We start from the raw sequence: 16,725 nt of genomic DNA, 5'->3' as shown, positions 1-16,725 counted from the left end.
GCAGAGGCTCTGGGTGATGCCTGGCATTGCAGGACTGTGCCTTTTGTTAGGCAGAAGGTCAGTGCCCCTTCACAGCTCGTTGTTTGGGGCTGCAGCTGTTTCCCACCAGCCAGGGCACAACCTGCAGATTGCACTCCAGGCTACCAGCACTAGGTGTGTTCTGCAACAAGTCTGTGGGCTGCAAAAGGCCTGCACATGAGAGACTGGAATGCAGGACAAGATATCATCAGAAGTACCACATAAAGCCTGTGTTTAGAGCCTACACAATGATTGACATACACAGAACACTTTTGACGCTTCCTCAGTAATCAGCCCTTTTGGAATGTGTACCAAAAGCTCTGTGTCATGTGTACCAAAATTCAGTGTAGCAAAAAACCCCCAACCCAAACAAAAAAAAAAAACCCAAACAAAACCACCTCTCCCAACTCAACAAAACCAAAACCAACCAACCAACAAAAAAACCTAACCCCCCCAAAAGACCCAACCAAAATCAAACCAAACCAAAAAATTTGGAGTTGTAAGTAGAAGGTGAATCAAAAGCACTGAATCAAATGCTGAGGAAAGGGACACTCAACATCATTTTTTAAAGAAAACCAAGTTTGGTAAGGAGCAACTTGAAGCAGTTTCTCTGCAAGATTTTGAATTTCAGTTTTGGAGACATCTTTGTAACTAAGTAGCATGAACAGCAAACCTTTAAAGATTCTTGAGAATATGTGAATTTTATTTTGCTTGAGTTTAGTCTGTGACACCGAAAGGTATGGAAAGCACAGGAAATATTTTGTCATATAGTCACAGAGCATTGGTTTTGCCATTTCACTGATAATGGCCCTGTGTCTCTTGTCTTTTACACTGAATTCCCCAAATGTCACAGTGAAACAATTTGTTCAGATGGTGATGTCAGACTTACTGAAATAAGTCTTGTTCTGGTACACTTGATAGCACTTAAGGTGCTTCAGTTGCTTCTGATGTCAGTCAAAGACAGCATGTAACATTACATCTGCGTAAACAGTGTCCTCAGAATGTTCTGGGGATCTGTCTAATTTCTCTGGAAAGCTCTCTGGAGTTCGTTCACCTTTAGAGTTTAAATCCTGCTGCCTACCAGCAGACTAGAAACGTAACTTTTTAAACAACCAAATTGCTCTTAGTCGTCAATCTACAGTAATAATTTTTGTTAATTAGCTGGTGTCCCTATCCATGAATGAACTGAAAGTTCTAGGAGCAGCACTTGGACTCCATTTTAAGTTATTCTGCCTTGAATGTCACACCGTGTAATGCACTGTACTGAATGTTAATGAAAATCCTGTGATCCCGTGTATGTAAACTAACCTAGCAAACTAATGGGAAACATAGCAGTGAAAGATGAGTTTGTTACCCTGTTGGACGGCTCAGGCCACGTGGCTGTGGCTACTGCTGTATGTCAAAACGTTTCCGTACCTATAGAGCTCCTTACACGCGTGCTTTGCTGACAGAAAGCTGCAGCACTGCCTGCTTTCTTCTAGCACTGCACTGTTGGTTTTTGGTTTGTGTTATGGGGGTTTTCTGTGGTTTGATTTTTTTTTTTTTTTGGTATGTGCGTTTGGGGGTGGGATTTTTCTTTTGTTTTCCTTTAGGAAAGGGAAGCGGTACTTTTCTTGAGCTGCTACGTTGCTATGTAACACCCGCGCTGCCGCGATGGCCGGGGACGGCCATTTTGAACGCGGCCGGCCGCCGGCCAATCGGGAGCCAGCCTCGCGCGCCACGCGGCGGCCGCGGCCCAGGCGCAGTGGGGGGGGGGGGGGGGGGGAGCGGCGGGGAACAACGGTAGCGGCGGGTAACGGCGGCAGCGCCCGGTAACGGCGGCAGCGGCGGGTAACGGCGGCAGCGCCCGGCAGCGGCGGGTAGCGGCGGCAGCGCCCGGTAGCGGCGGCAGCGGCGGGTAACGGCGGCAGCGCCCGGGTAACGGCGGCAGCGGCGGGTAACCGCGGGGCGGGAGCGGGGAGCCCCCGGAGCTGGCCGAAGTCGGTTCCGGGAAGGTGGGGCCGTCGGGGCCGGGGGGCGGCGGCGGGGGCGTTGTGGTTGCGGGAGCGACCGGCTGGTGGCTGCTCCCGGCCGCCCCTCGCGAGCCCGTGTGGGTGCTGGCAGCGGACAGCGTAGCCCCCTGTTGATGCCAGCTCAACAGTGTACGGTCCGAAGTGGTTCCCGGAGTCGGTGTGGATATTGAGTGGGTGCAGTATAAAACCCCCGCTATTTTTACCCGGTGCTAACTGGAGTTGTCTGTAGGCTGGGTGCTGTGTTACATCCTTAAACACAGTGGTGCAGCCGGTCAAATAAAGGGTGCCCGGCCCCGGTAGACCCCCAGGCCGCGCTTCGCAAGGCGCGCCCACCCTGAGGGAACGCGGCTCGGCCTCCCTGTGTGCCCAGCAGGTCGGCATGTGGCCGTGGCTGCTGCGGGCAGCGCTCTTGGGTGCCATCTGCTTGCCCACCTTATACGTTTTGCCAGCTGATTATTTTGATTGCTACAAACTCACAGGTTCCTCAAAACTCCTAGCATGGAGCTGGATTTTTCACTTTTACCGTGTGCTGTGTATTTCTTGTGATTTGTCGCCAGCTACTGTGATGTCTCCTGGTATCCGTATTGAGTACCTAATTGTCTGCATAGATTCTCAGAGCCAGTCACGGTAGTCTAAGGTGGTACACTAACTTCATCAGATACACTAACTTCAGTGCAGAGGAGTTCAAGTTTACGTAGTTGTTTTCCATATGGAAAGCATGGTGGTTCTGATTAGTTTGTCCCTTTTTCTCTCTACCTAGAAGTGGGTTAAATGTCAGTGCTAGGGCCAGGAGCGCATTTCTTCAATTAGAGGTGTGGTGTTAAGGTGTTGCAATGAAAGCCCCCATGAAAAGAATATTGCTTATAAGATCTGGAGACACAAGGCTGATATTCTGCACATTGATACATCAGCAGAAACCATTGGTGCCTTGAAACCTGTGGAAACTTCCCGAACCCGAAGTGTTGGATTATAATTTAATCATTTCTGTTCTTGTGGCCACAGTGTGGTCATTAAATGCTAGTAAATCAGAGCGAAAAAAAAAGTAAAAGGGTCTGGAGAAACTGTATTATTAGAGTTTCTATCTTATTACTACATTTCCAGTCATTTAGATGCTAACAATATAATTTTTTTTCTAAACTATGTTTGTACAAATGGCTATCCTCCTATGCTTGTATCTGCCAAGTAACTTCTCCTAATTTGACATACAGAATATTTGAGAAGATTGGTTGAAGCTTTCTAGTCTATGACAAATAAGAAAAAATATTTGCGATGTGAACAGTGTTTGATCCTGTGTGGAATACTTAAAGCAATCTTGAGTATAAGTAAATGTATCTTTTAAATATACTGACAAATGCCCCTATTGAGACTGTAGAATTACTTAACCCTTAATAGATATGTCATAGCAGTATTTAGAGATTCTTCTTGGAAGTTAGTAGTGTTTTTCTTTGTGGGTTCTAAAGTATAACAAAAACTTATGCCTGAAAAGTGCTTACTGAATTTTACTGGGATATGTATATCTGGTATGCAATAGCAAAAATATTTAGGGAGACAAGTTTTATTATGTATGATGAGAATTTAGACTTTTAACTGAAGTAGCAGAGAAGCTCACAACTAGTTCTGTGTGTTTTCTCTTGATGGTGGGTCAGGGAGTATGCAAGGCTTTTGGGCAGACCTCAACACTATGAAGTTAAATCTTAAGATGAAAACAAGATCTCTACAACAGTCAGTGCTTAAAGATCAAGGCTTTTGTGTTCTTGATAGACCTGTTAGTGTGGGGAGAATAAAAATGCAGATTTCTTTGGGTTTGGTGTTTGGTTTTTTTTTTTTTCCTGAGCCCTTTACTCATTCAGCTTTACTTGCACAGGTAGTGAGCATCACAAGACACTGGGTTTTTATCTACACGTTAAAGACACATACAAGCTATCCGATATCCAGGAACATTTCCGTGTTCTGGGTATGCATGTTGAATTCACACTATGTTGCAAGATAGTTGCATATTGAAAAAAAATTACATTCTTTTCCTTTTCTTATTTTAGAGAGAAATTTATCAGATAAAAGAAATGATTGAGTCAGTCAAATTAAGAAGACAGTGCATGCTGGATTTCTACTCAAATTATGAACACCTTTGTGAACTTCAAGGCTCTCTACCACTGAAAGCTGTGAAGGCTAATGTGACTCATGATGCTGTTGATCTAATTGTAGATCACATCAAAGCTACTGATTGGGCACCACTTCTGAATGCTCTCAGGCATAATAAGACTCTGACTTCTATTGGAATAAGAAGTTTACATCAACATGGTCTTGAAGAATCAGGTCTGTATAAAAGATAAGTATGTTGATGTATGCATGTTAGAATTAATTGCATAAATCTTCTGTGGATTGAATACATGGGGGGAGGAATTGTTATGCCTAAGGAATTATTTTTATTTAAGAAAGTACACAAAAAAAGGAGGATATGGTTATAACTGCTTTTGAGCCAATAGGGACTGGATTTTACTGATGTGTAATTTTTGCTTTTTATTAGGTGTTGAAAGATACAAAACTTACTTTAGACGGAGAATTCCAGCAACTCTATCAGAAGACTTGACTGGCCAGCTATGCAAAGCTGTGAGAGGCTGTCTCAGTATATCAGATGTACTAAAAAATTTAGAACTGCAGGGTTTACTTCTGAGGAAAGGAGACCTAGCACTTTTAACAAAGGTGAGAATATAATAGTATACAAATAAATGAAAAATATGCCCAGAACAAAGAATAGTATCAACTAAATTTTATAAGTATTGGTTGCAGACAAGGATATTTCTCTTCTAAGATATCTTTGTGTAGTCTTTATATATACATATACAATGATTCTGCTGAGACATTTAGTATAACCTAGTCTTAACTGAACCTAGTCTTAGAATCACATCATGGCGTATTTAGAAAGGTCTTAGCAACATCTCTGCCATGTGCTTGAGGCATATGACATACACTTGTGATTGAAACCACTGTGCATGTATGTGATAGAAGGGAAATTGTGGGACACCAAGGAGATAAAAACTGGCCTTCATGTGTGTTATTGAAAAGCTCCAGTTTGCTCATGAGTGGCTTCTAGGAAGGGAGCTTGCTGCTGGTGCCCACAGGCAAGATTCCTCTGTGCTAAAGAAATGACCCCGCTGAAACTGAACTTGAAGGTTTGCTTATTTTGACCCTTGTCTGAATCCCCTAGAATTTCTTGTAAGGAACAGAGTTTAAGCAATTTGGGTGACTTGGTCTTTTCTCTTTTTTTTTTTTTTTTTTTTTGCTTTTCAAGCCAGATAACAACATTGTTTGTTTTATTCTTAAGGGCTTGGCCTCAGCTTCATCCCTGGAGAGTGTCTCCTTAGCCCACTGTCCAATTGGAGATGGAGGGTTGGAAAGTAAGTTCAGAATCAAAACCTGTAAATATACTTTTCTCTTTTTAAGTTTCTAAATAGGTAAGCAAATTTTTCAATATTTCCATTCCTGTTTTAAATTTGTCTGTGGAGATTAAAATAACAATCTTCACTTTATTCTGCATAACTCAGTAGCATTTAAAGACTTGAATTTCTTCACTTCATGCTAGTAAATAACTATACTAATTTGTAGTGATGTTTATACTTTTATTTAAAACAGCATTCATATTTTTTAACTCCTGATTCATGTTTCTATAAGTAAACTGAAATAAAATATGTTCTAGCTTGTTCAGGTATTCTTTGCTGAACATTTGCACTAGGAATGTATAAATTTAGAACACATTAAGTGTATTTAAAATATACTCTGTATTTCAGCACTAGTTCTTTGTCAAAGCTTTTGGCTGTTAAAGCTGCCTCTAAAGAGGTCACTGAAACAGTATGTTCTGATAATATGGAAATGCTGTGTGTACATAACATGCATGCTTTTGTTTTCTTCAGCAGTCTGTCAGAGTATAAAGAATATGGCTACTATCAGATTTGTAAACTTCACAGCATGTAGCCTCACATGGCGAGGGGCAGAACATATAGCAAATGTATTAAAGGTAATTTAATTGACTTTCTCAGAATGGCGTGTTTTTAAGAACGTAATACATTTAACTTTTTACTTTTACTTTAAAGCTCAAGATCCGTTAAGGCACTTCATGAGGAGCTTGTGTGAATACTGAAGTTAAGTGTGCATTTTTATGAAAGCTGTGACTTTGTATGACAAAAGGAGCTTAGTTTACTGGTGTGGGATTTTAAACTTGGTATTTCTTAAAAAATCTCATCAGTTAAATAATAAAGTACTTTCTTTAAATGAAGACTAGGGCTGTAAATGTCTGACGGCTGTTTTAGGGACTGCTGCTTTTATTGTCAGTAATTTTGAAAAATGTCTCAAGTATTCTTAAGCACTGGGTAAGAATAATCAAGTTTACAGTTTAGAAACTAGTGCTTAACTGATCAATAAGCTTGTGCCTATTACTGTATTTTAATTATTGTTAATTGTGATTTCCATGAAAGCACAAAATTTCGTCGTATTTCCAATTCAATGTGCCTTGGAATTGTCTGTTGAAAGAAGGTAGTAAGATACTTTGTAGCCAACTGTAATAATTTGCATTGCAAACTAGGTAGTCAGAACAAATACGAGTTACCAGTAAGGTTTAAAAATCAGTTACGTTTCTTACAAATGGTGTGCATATATGAGCATATATTTCTTATACCAGCAAGCCATTGAACATGATTTACAGAAAAAAGGTGACTTGTGATCTTGTCATCAATAATGGCTTTGCTGTTGTATTTGGTAACCGCTTCTTTGTTTGCAAAGCACCAGGCAATAAGAAGACATGGTGAAGCTTGGGCTGAAAGCCTACGTTACCGGAGACCTGACCTTGAAAATATGTCAGGTTTGAGGCGGATTACTTTGAACTGCAACATGCTTGTTGGAGATAGAGGAGCAAGTGCCTTTGCAGACTGTCTAGGAGAGGACCTTTGGCTAAAAGGTATTAAAAAGTCTTTTACTGATGAACAGCAGAGTAATTCAGGAGTTTCTGTATAGTAACTATAGATATATTGATGTATAGATACTGAGATACTCCATATAACATAGATATTTGCCTACACCAGCAAATTCTCCGTATACTTCATATCTGGTTATTAATAGTTTCTGTGAGGATTTCTGTGAGGAGATCTCAGTATCTCCATGTCTTCTACCACCTTTTCTACTATCTTTACATCTCACTACTACGTCTCTTAAAATATAGTAGTGACAGGCAGAAGACACAAAATTGTCGGTTACAGCAGTTGCAGCCAGAGGGGTAATTCACTTGCTAGGTGGGAAAGAGTACTCTTTTTTCCGAAGAAATCTCTCTTCCTCTTTTGAAGCATCTGAATACTGTTGTGCCCACAATAATAAATACTGCTTCAGTATTTTTTAGAAGTAATTTTTGTACAGTATATCTATACAAAATTACTACTGGTGCTGGAGTAGCACCAGTTACATTTTGTATGTGGAATCAAATACCTGTTTTATTGTTTGGTTTTATAGTTTGAGTCAGGTCTACAGATAACATCCATACTGGAGGATCAGGTTAGAGGACACTTAAACAAACTGGTCAAACAGCAGTCCATAGGCTTTAAAGGGATGGATTCACAAGTGCTGAGGAAGCTGGCTCAAAGACTATTCTCAGTAGTCTTTGAAAGATCATGGTGGTTAGGAGGGGATGCATGAGGACTGGAGGATAGCTAATGTCATGCCTGTTTTCAAGAAGTGTGGGAAGAAGGACCCAGGAAGCTACAGACCAATCAGTCTTACTTGGATCCCTGGGAAGGCAAGGATGTGCTGCCATCCAGAGGGACCTCAGCAGGCTGGAGAAATGAGCTGATGGGAACCTCGTGGAGTTTAAGTAGAGGAAGTGCAAAGTCCTGCACTTGGACAGGAGTAGTCCCATGTACTAGAACATGTTGGGGGCTGTGTGGCTGGAAAGCAGCTCTGCAGATCCTGGTGGACAACAAGCTGTCCATGAAAACAGTGAAGTGCCTTTGTGGCAAAGAGGGGTAGTGGAGTTACAGGGTGCATTAGGCAGAAACTTGTGAGCAGGTTGGGGGAGGTGATTCTTCCTCTTTATTCAGCACAAGTGAGGCCATGGAATCTGCGGTACAGGAGAGAACTGGAGCTACTGAAGAGAGTCTAGTGAAGGGCCGTGAAGATGATGAAGGGACTAAAGCAGCTCTGATACCAAAAAAGGCTGAGGAAACTGGGACTGTTTGGCGTGGAGAAGAGAAGGCTCAGAGTGGGATCTTACCAAGGTGTACAAATATCCGAAGGGAGGATGTAAAGGAGATTGAGAGAGACTATTTCCCATGGTGCCTGGGGACAAGGCAAGACTGAGAGGGTAGTTTAAAACCCTGGAGGTTTTTCCTCAACATCATGGAACCGTCTTACTGTGAGGGTGACTGAACACTAGCACAGGTTGCTCACAGTGGTTGTAGAGTGATGCATATTACCTCCTCTGCAGATGTTAACAGTTATTTCTTAATGTTGAAAAGTTCTAGTCTTCTTTGAAAGTAATACTCCTGTTTTTGCATGTGTCTTATCATCATGTTCTCATTCCTCATGCTTCATGTTCTGTGAAATGGAGGTTTTCAGCAGGATTAGTTTTTTTTATGTATCAGCTAGTAAATTAAATTACTAACCAATTGCAGTACTACCTCCACTGATTTTTTTTTTTCCTCCTTAAACATCTTAGCACTTGATTTGCAGCAGTGTGGAATATCCAATGAAGGAGCAAGGTCATTATTAGATGCTCTTCAAACGAATACAACTTTAGTGGTACTTGACATAAGAAAAAATCCTTTAATTGGTATGTATCTGTGTCTGCATTTATCCTCTTTGTGTGGTTGTTGGGGTTTTTCTTCTTCTTCAGTAACTATATGGGGAAAGGTAAAACTGCTTTTTAAAAAAAAAGAACATGCCACAGTAATTGACTGGCCATTTTTAAAATGGGAAAACAGGCAGGATAGGTAATGTGTACTGTTTATTCAGTGGTCTGTTTCTTCACATAAAGAGTTGTCTCTCACAGAAAATTCTTAGTAAGGTATTTTAATTCATTCTAGGTCATGTTCTGATGAAAAACATTATTGAAAGAGTTCTTAAGAATGGAAATAGTGCTGATACAGAGGTATGTGTTATGCGTTTTGGGATGAGTTTGGGGTTTTCTTTGTAGCTCCCATTGCATTTATTTTTTTTTAGTGGGTGACTTTTTTCAAAATTAATTTAAAACAACAATTCTAGTTACAAACAGAAGTTTGACTCAGTACCAATAAAACACACTGTCTAGGGGAAAACCTAAAACCACTATTAGGAACATGTTACTGTGTTGGGCTTTTTGTATGATCTCTTATGGAATTAAAGCTGTCACATGTAATAAAATCTGGATATACATTTAATGGAAAGAAAAATGGAAAGGTGTGTGTATTTGGACATTACCATAGAATGTTACATGAATATTGCTCCTGGACTGCTGGAGGGCTTTCTATTACATGTGTCCTTGTCAACATGGTAATAATAAGTTCTAATTAAAAAGTAAAGGAAACAACAATTTAAAATTTGACATTTAGTTTATTTTGAAACTTACTTCTTGTCACTAATTTCTGTAACTAAAATTTTTTTAAAGTTTCTCAAGACTGTCCTTTCCAATGCAAACCATCTATGAAAACAGAGTTCAGTTAAAGTACAGTGCCCTCTTTCATCTTTGTGTAATAGTCCACACAGAGTTCACAGTAATGTGCATAAACAGAATATCTAGACCATTTATGATTAGATATACTGTTCAAATATACAGAAATTGGATTCAGTTCTCAAAGGGGTCCCAGCAGTCCCAATTCTTGTGCTGGAATGTAGTGCTCTTTTGGTTTTTGAAAAGACTAAATAAGGTCAGAGCTGTGGATATGTAGGGACTGCCTAATAAACTCAGAATTTGTGTATAGAATTTCTGGAGGATTAAAACAGTTCCCCACTTCAATCTCTAGAAGACCTTTTTTTTGGGAAGTTGAGGTTGGTTGTGAAGAAGTACTCTTTCTGCTTGGCAATCAACAATTGCAAAATGTAACAGGGATCACCTGAAAATAACATCTGCCTGGAAATGCTAAAGATAATTGGAAAGACAAACCGTGGAAAGAAACAACTCTGGGGAATCTCCCATATGCTAAAAGATCACTTGATTCAAGACATTAGTTTTGTATTCAACCAGTTAGTGTGGTATCTTAAGTTTTATTGGCAGTGCTAGTAATTCCTTGTACTTCATTAACAACATGAATGAAGAAATACCACCAGCTTGCTAAGTAGCTTTGCATCTTCCACCAGGCACAGCTGTCTTTCCTTTTATCCTGCTTTGTGTAAAAACTGGTTGGTTGTTTTTCAGTAGTATGTAGTTGACTGCTTTCTGGGCTGGATTTTTAGGTTTGCAAGAAGAGTTGTATACTGCTAATTGAGGCCGTAAAATTTGACGGGCAGCTAAAACAAAAGCCATATTTTTTTAGCAGCACTGTGTAGCAGTATAGTGGATTGTAATCATAGATATGACTGAGTGTAATAGGTGGTGAAAGTTTTTGTAGTTTCTGAAAGACTGAATAGCTTAAAGGAAAATCAATTGAATGTGTCTACAAAATAGGATGCTTTCAAAACACATTTTATATCTGGCTGTCTTTATGCTTAGATGCTGTTGTATAGCAACAGCAGTAGGCATCCAGATGAGACAGGCTATGGGCTAGATGAACTTTAGGTTTAATGTAGTAAAGCTGCCCTTTTAGGTGTCTAGTAAAACAAAATGACTTTTGCTCTTAAAAGCCTACAATTTAATTTTACTCTTTCTGGGTGTATTTTAGTTTAAATGATAAATTTACTTGCACAGGGGCTAGATCCAGCTGTAGATGCAGCAAAATTTATACGCGGATTAATTGAGTCCAAAGTGAAGAAAAAAATGTCTTTCTTGACAGTGATAAATTTGGATTAAACTTGGTTAGTTAGAGCACAGTAATGGCATTTTAATCATTCTGATGCTTTAGATGGGAATAACTCTGGCGTACTGTTCCTAGTACTCTGATGTGGGATTTAGGGCTAGCTGAGACAAGCTTTGTGTTAGTGTCATCTGTATTTCCTTCAATGGCTGCTTCAACACTAGACCCTGTACTAGTGATGCACACTGAAAAGTGCAGGGTAATTTAAGAGTATCTACCAGGAGGAATTAAACTTCTTATCAGGACAAGGGGAACCTTTAGGAACAGAGTTGTTGCTCTAAGGAAATGAAGTCTGAAGAACAGCTGTGGCCTTTGATCATCGCTGTCTCTTAATTTTAGTTCGGGGCTTTTACTTTGTAAGGATGAATTTTCATTACAGGCAGGAAAAATAAAACTTCATGTTTTTTAAAATACTGACTTTATCAGTAATACAAAATCATGTTAGGAAGTTGTTATTACTCTGGAGAGCTTTAGCCTGAGCCAGTCATTTCTATCAAGCCAGTTTTCTGAGAATGAAGTGCAGAAGCCAGGGTTGCCTCTTTATAGGGTTGATGCTGGGGATTTTTTGCTATAAAAGGAGAAGTGTTTTGCACAGGAGAAAGGATAATATCAGATCGGATATTATAGCGGTGTTTTGGAAACACTTTCTGGTAATGTAGGCTATTATCTGTGTTTGAATTTGGGCTTTGTGAGACTGTTTCTTCTTGATTCTACAGTTTATTAACTTTTATGTAAATAGCAGTGTTCTCTATATCTGACAAATCCCCTCTAATTTTAAATGAGCACCTCTTCAACTGTCAGTAACTAAACTGATTTATTTTTCTTAAAAAAACTCCCAAATTCCAGTATAAGTGGCTGATATCTCCATCTTCCAAAGAAGCTTTGAAAACTAAGCCAAAGAAAAGAACTATTGTCCTAGGAAGTGGTCGGAAAGGAAAAGCTACTATTCGTATTGGTAATGCTTTGTTTTTCCTGGCTATAGTAAATATTTTCTAGAAAATTTTATCTTACTGCTTAAGAACTTCAATTATAAAATGTATGATACGTCTAAATCTTAGTGTTTTTCAGTACACTTGTCTCAAAAAAAAAAAATCCACTTCTTCCTAATTCTGTAGCGTGTCTTCTATCATCATTGGTATCTGTAGGAAACTTGCTTTTGTTTTTCGTGCTGCTAGATACGTGGCTGGAAAAAAATGGTAGGATAAGCTGACTTTAAAATGTGTGGAAGCATTGCACATATTTGTTCTGTGTCTCCACAGGCTTTCCCTTCTGCAAAGCCTGGCAGTAGTAAGTTGTCTAATTCTCCTGCTATTGTAATCTTTCTGTAGCAGGCTGTCCTCTGCCAGAGCAAACAAACATGCCTTTTTTAACTGATGCACAGAATGTTCTAAGATTTTTTTTAAAACTTCATGTAAAACTATAAATAGTATGTTTAAAATAACATTGATATCTTGAGTATTTATAATTAAGTATTGATAGCTCCAATACACTAAACATTTTTCAGTAAGCTACTAAAAATTTCAGTGTAATACATTTCACTGTCTCTCATCTTCGCTCTAGTTATCTGGAAGCAGAGAGGTAAGCATAAATCAAATAGAAATCTTTGTACAAATTAACTCTGGTGATCAGGGTGGTGGTGGTGGTGGGAGGAAAAAATGCCTGGCAGATGTGGTTGTGGAGGGTTTTGTGGTTTGTTGTTTGGTTTTTTTCTGTTTTGGGGTTGTTCATTGTGTGTGGGTTTTTTATGTGTTTTGGGGTTTTTTTTTTAAGCAGAGGAGGGAGTCAGGAGATGAAAACTATGCTGTTTATTATGTTCAGAATGAATTGAAATTTTGAATCCCATTGCCTAAATTATTCATTTCTATACCATTAAAAAATCAGTTTTTTTATTGATCTCAGAGAAACAATAACCTGAGTTCTCACTAGTTTAACTGTAGGAAATATTAGGTGATTAGTTTTCTAGACTTATGTTTCTAACTTAGAGCATGAGATAGAGTGATCATCCACATAAGGTTTCTTTGCTGAGTCTACTTTGGTGTTGTATGATTTAAACAGCAACAAAAGACCAAACCAGTGAACCCTACTTTTTCTTATTAGTCCTCTTAAGGGAAGAGATTGCCGGTGTCCTCAACGAGTGATCTGCATGAGTACCAGCTTTATTTTTAATTATTTTGCCCATAAATAAAACAATGTTCTTAACTCTACAGCCACTAGAGGGCAATTGGAAGCACATAGATTCCTTTACTGTCTACGTGGACTGTCTAAACTCTGATGTGAGACAATGGAATTAGGTATATGAAATTAGTAATGTGAATAAACCTCTTCCACTACAAAACTGTACCTCGTTTTTTGAAAACCAGCTTGTCTTACTTGCATCAACAGCAAGTAAGTATACCAGCTTCTAATTGCAAGTTTTTGGATGCTTCAGCAAAATTAGACTGAACGGCAGATTTCCTACAGTCCTTATTATTACATAGGAAATTTTATGAACAGTAAGCTGTGAATTTTTATGTGAATAAATAGGTATAATGAATTCTCTTTTCTTCTGATTTTGCTCTTCAATCCAGGATTATCATCTAAAAAATCTGTAAGTCCTGTGAAAAAAAATTCCTCTGTGAGAGAGAGTTACTCACCAAAACCTCTAGCACCAGGCACAAAAGGCTTCCTTCCTTGGCGGACTGCAGAACGCGCAAAGAGATGCAGGTGAGGTTTTCATAATACAAGGGAAAATACTAAGGCATAAAACTTGCATGATAAATATAGTAGAGAACAATGTTAGCTTTTTAATACAATTTGAAAGTTACATAGAATGTCATCATAATTTTTTGTTCATATAAATTTTGAGAATTTTTCATAAATTCTACTCTAGTAAGTATTTAAAATAAAAAGAAAATATGATAGCTGTAGGAATATTCATATGCTGCAAAAAAACCCACCACAACCCAACCTACCTTGTCTGTTTGTTCTTGTGTTAATAATGATTTTTCAGATGTATCAGAGCTGAAGAGGCAAGTTAGTATTCTAAACTTGTAGTATAGTTGATTTGAGATCCAGTTCAAGGTGCTTAGGTATTTTCCTGCCTCTTCTTTCTGGTTCGCTTACCCAATACTAGTATAATTATTGTGATCATCTAAGTCCTGTAAATTAAAATAAAACTGAACAAAAATTACACATGGAAGCTGTATTTTGAAACAGTTTTTGTTTGTTTTTGTTTTTTTTTAAATCTGTTCCCTAGACCTTGGCCTCTCAAAATGGAGATTATATAACTATTAAAAAAAAAAATTACTTAATCCTCTATTGTAACTGTAGTTATTAAGCTTGTTTTTCAAAATGCTGAACACCAAATTCTCCTGGTGACTTTAGTTCAAAATAATTAACTAAGATGCCTATTGAAGATATTAATGTTAGCATCCAGTAGTGTTTGCTCTAAATCATGATTAAGTAGGGGGTACTAATAGAACAAAATGAGAATGTAATGAGGCTTAAAGGGATATAGTGCAGTATCTGATGCTCTTTATACTCTTACTGGTTCGTCTGTCCTAGAATCCTGTGTTTGGAACATTATAAACTTACTTTCCTCAAAAGTATGGTTTTGGTTTTTTTTTTCCTAGCTTTAGAGGCGGGGCAATGGATTGTGCTGGGAAATTGCCAGTGAAGATTCAGGTACTGTTTCTCTCACACAGTGGTTTTGGTTTTAGTGGGTAAGGGTCTGAAAAAAGGGAAAGGTGCTCTCAACAGAATCTCATTGTCTGAAAGTTAAGACTGGAACATACTTTCAAAGATTCACACTCATAAAAGTGCAAAAAAATAGTTTACCATCAGCATTTCGTTGAAGCTTCTTTGATACTTAGTACTTCCATTTCTATGTCTGTATATTTTGGTTTCCTAGTCCTATGAGCAAGTGAGTTGGAGTATAGGCACTATCCCTCCCCTCCATAAGCAATAAGAACAACTAACAGCATTTTTCTCTGCACCATCTTTTCTGTCTTGAATTTGGATTATATACTTGTCTTTGCACCTGCCCGTGAGCTGCTTTAGTAAACTTAACCAGCAGGAGAAGAAAAATCGCGGTCTTTCTTCCTTTTCCTGTGCATATCATTTCCATCACAGAAGGATCTGATGGCTGTGAAGGAAGCCAGCAGTTACTCTCTTCTCTGGCATAGGCTTCACATGGACTGCAGTGCTTTGGTAAAACATGGGCTGGCACAGGATGCCCAAGGGCAACAGCTCCTTTGACCCACCCCTCTGCTCTGACATGGGTCTTCCCTGGCTGGAGTGAGGGTATTGGCTCCACCATGGAACACCTCTTCCTGCTTCCAGCCTGATGTTCCCTCTGCTTCTTCTCACTCTTTTTGTTCCCACCTCTTGCGCCTGCCTGTTTTTTACCTTGCAATGGGCCAGCTGGGAATGGCTATGTTCTGCATGGGGTAGCCCTGGCTGTGCCTTGCAGAGGCCAACTCTGCTGCAAAATCCTCATCAGAAATATGCAATATAGGCACACATAGGATTGATTTTTTAATACTGTTTTATGCAAATTTATTTCAAAGTTGTATGGCTGGGCAACGACTGTATTTAAATTAAGCTTTTGTTATGATTAGTCTTTGATTTTTGCTACACATTGTAATGCTATGAGTGGGCATGTTTTTCTTTTCTGGTGTAATTAGACAGGTGGTCCTGTGAAAGTGACAGTAGAAAGTGCTTCTACATCTGAAACTGAAGATACAGAAGATTTAGAGGATGTTATCCACCAGCCTGATTTGGCAAAATCATTGGATAAGATTGATGTAGCACAGTATCAACAGTTACAGGTAAGAAGCATGTTCAGTGCCTTAGACTCCATAAAGGCAAATTTTACCAATTAAACCATGTTTTATTCAGAAAATTGTAATTAAATAAATAACCAGTTTTGGAGCAGGATTTCAGAATAACTTAATACAGCTGCAGCAGGATGTGTAATTGCTCTGTTCCAGTCTTGAATCATAGCGCACAGATCTTTTGATCAGTGTTATTGCCTGCAGTATTTTCTTCCAAGTATTTCCTTTATAAATGTAATTTAATTTTATTTACAAAAGCTAATATATAGTTGTTGCTGTTATCCCTAGAGAGATGGTGAAATCATGACATAAGTACAGGTCAGATGATATGGCCGAAGCAGAGCTAAGACCCCTTTGATGCCAAAACCCCATCTTTTATAGCATGGATCGCAAAAGAGAAAGTACGTGATTCGCCCCTTGGCTAGCCACCCACCACAGTGAGTGGCTGAGCGGTATAACCACCCATTTCAAAATACATTTCTCACAAGACTGAAAACAATTCCACTGTTCTCACAACAGCCTGCACCTGTGGATCGTTTACCAAACTTTCTCTGTTTCTCAGCTAAAGCATGAGAAAGGAAAAACTTCACAAATGCTTCAGCAGCTGGAAAATTCCTCTGCTCCTGCCTTTTAGCATCTACATACAGTGACTGTTGTGTAAAAATAATTACAAAAAATAGCTGAAAGCATTTGAATTACATTTTATAATTGAGCCTAGTAAACCTTTTTCATTTCCTTTTTATTATTCCTTTTACTTCCTTAATACTTAAAAAACTTAGCAGTAGTGAAATGGACTATTTCTGCAAATGTCTTGACTGGGAATGTTTTTATAAAAGAAAGGGGTAGAAAAAAGGTATATGTCAGTGGCTCAGTAGTGCTGCTAAGGTAGTGTAGCACTATTTTAGAGTAACACCCTCA

At 38.9% G+C, this 16,725-nt stretch overlaps 1 protein-coding gene across 11 annotated transcripts in view; it reads left to right on the top strand.

Annotated features, from left to right (window-relative positions):
- Positions 1-16,725, top strand: part of CEP78 (centrosomal protein 78) — a 52,536-nt gene that overhangs the window by 25,113 nt on the left and 10,698 nt on the right. Inside the window, exons 1-13 of one of the 11 annotated variants that reach the window (XM_042033126.1) lie at positions 1,793-1,848; positions 4,067-4,343; positions 4,555-4,730; positions 5,353-5,425; positions 5,939-6,042; positions 6,804-6,978; positions 8,725-8,838; positions 9,092-9,156; positions 11,840-11,948; positions 12,554-12,571; positions 13,561-13,696; positions 14,605-14,656; positions 15,658-15,801. In XM_042033126.1, the coding sequence (XP_041889060.1) occupies positions 4,091-4,343; positions 4,555-4,730; positions 5,353-5,425; positions 5,939-6,042; positions 6,804-6,978; positions 8,725-8,838; positions 9,092-9,156; positions 11,840-11,948; positions 12,554-12,571; positions 13,561-13,696; positions 14,605-14,656; positions 15,658-15,801 (1,419 nt within the window). In that variant the 5' untranslated portion in view covers positions 1,793-1,848; positions 4,067-4,090. Of the gene's footprint in view, positions 1-1,792; positions 1,849-1,913; positions 1,955-2,010; positions 2,201-2,252; positions 3,985-4,066; positions 4,344-4,554; positions 4,731-5,352; positions 5,426-5,938; positions 6,043-6,803; positions 6,979-8,724; positions 8,839-9,091; positions 9,157-11,839; positions 11,949-12,553; positions 12,572-13,560; positions 13,697-14,604; positions 14,657-15,657; positions 15,802-16,725 lie in introns of those variants that run through there. The other 10 variants (XM_042033127.1, XM_042033129.1, XM_042033128.1 and 7 more) reach the window with 10 other exon arrangements.

This window comes from Corvus kubaryi, unplaced genomic scaffold (assembly GCF_017639235.1).
Source record: "Corvus kubaryi isolate FWS band 111438036 unplaced genomic scaffold, C.kubaryi_AGA036_p1.0 37357, whole genome shotgun sequence".
In the NCBI taxonomy this organism is placed as follows: domain Eukaryota; kingdom Metazoa; phylum Chordata; class Aves; order Passeriformes; family Corvidae; genus Corvus; species Corvus kubaryi.
This window is presented reverse-complemented; position numbering and strand designations above follow the sequence as displayed.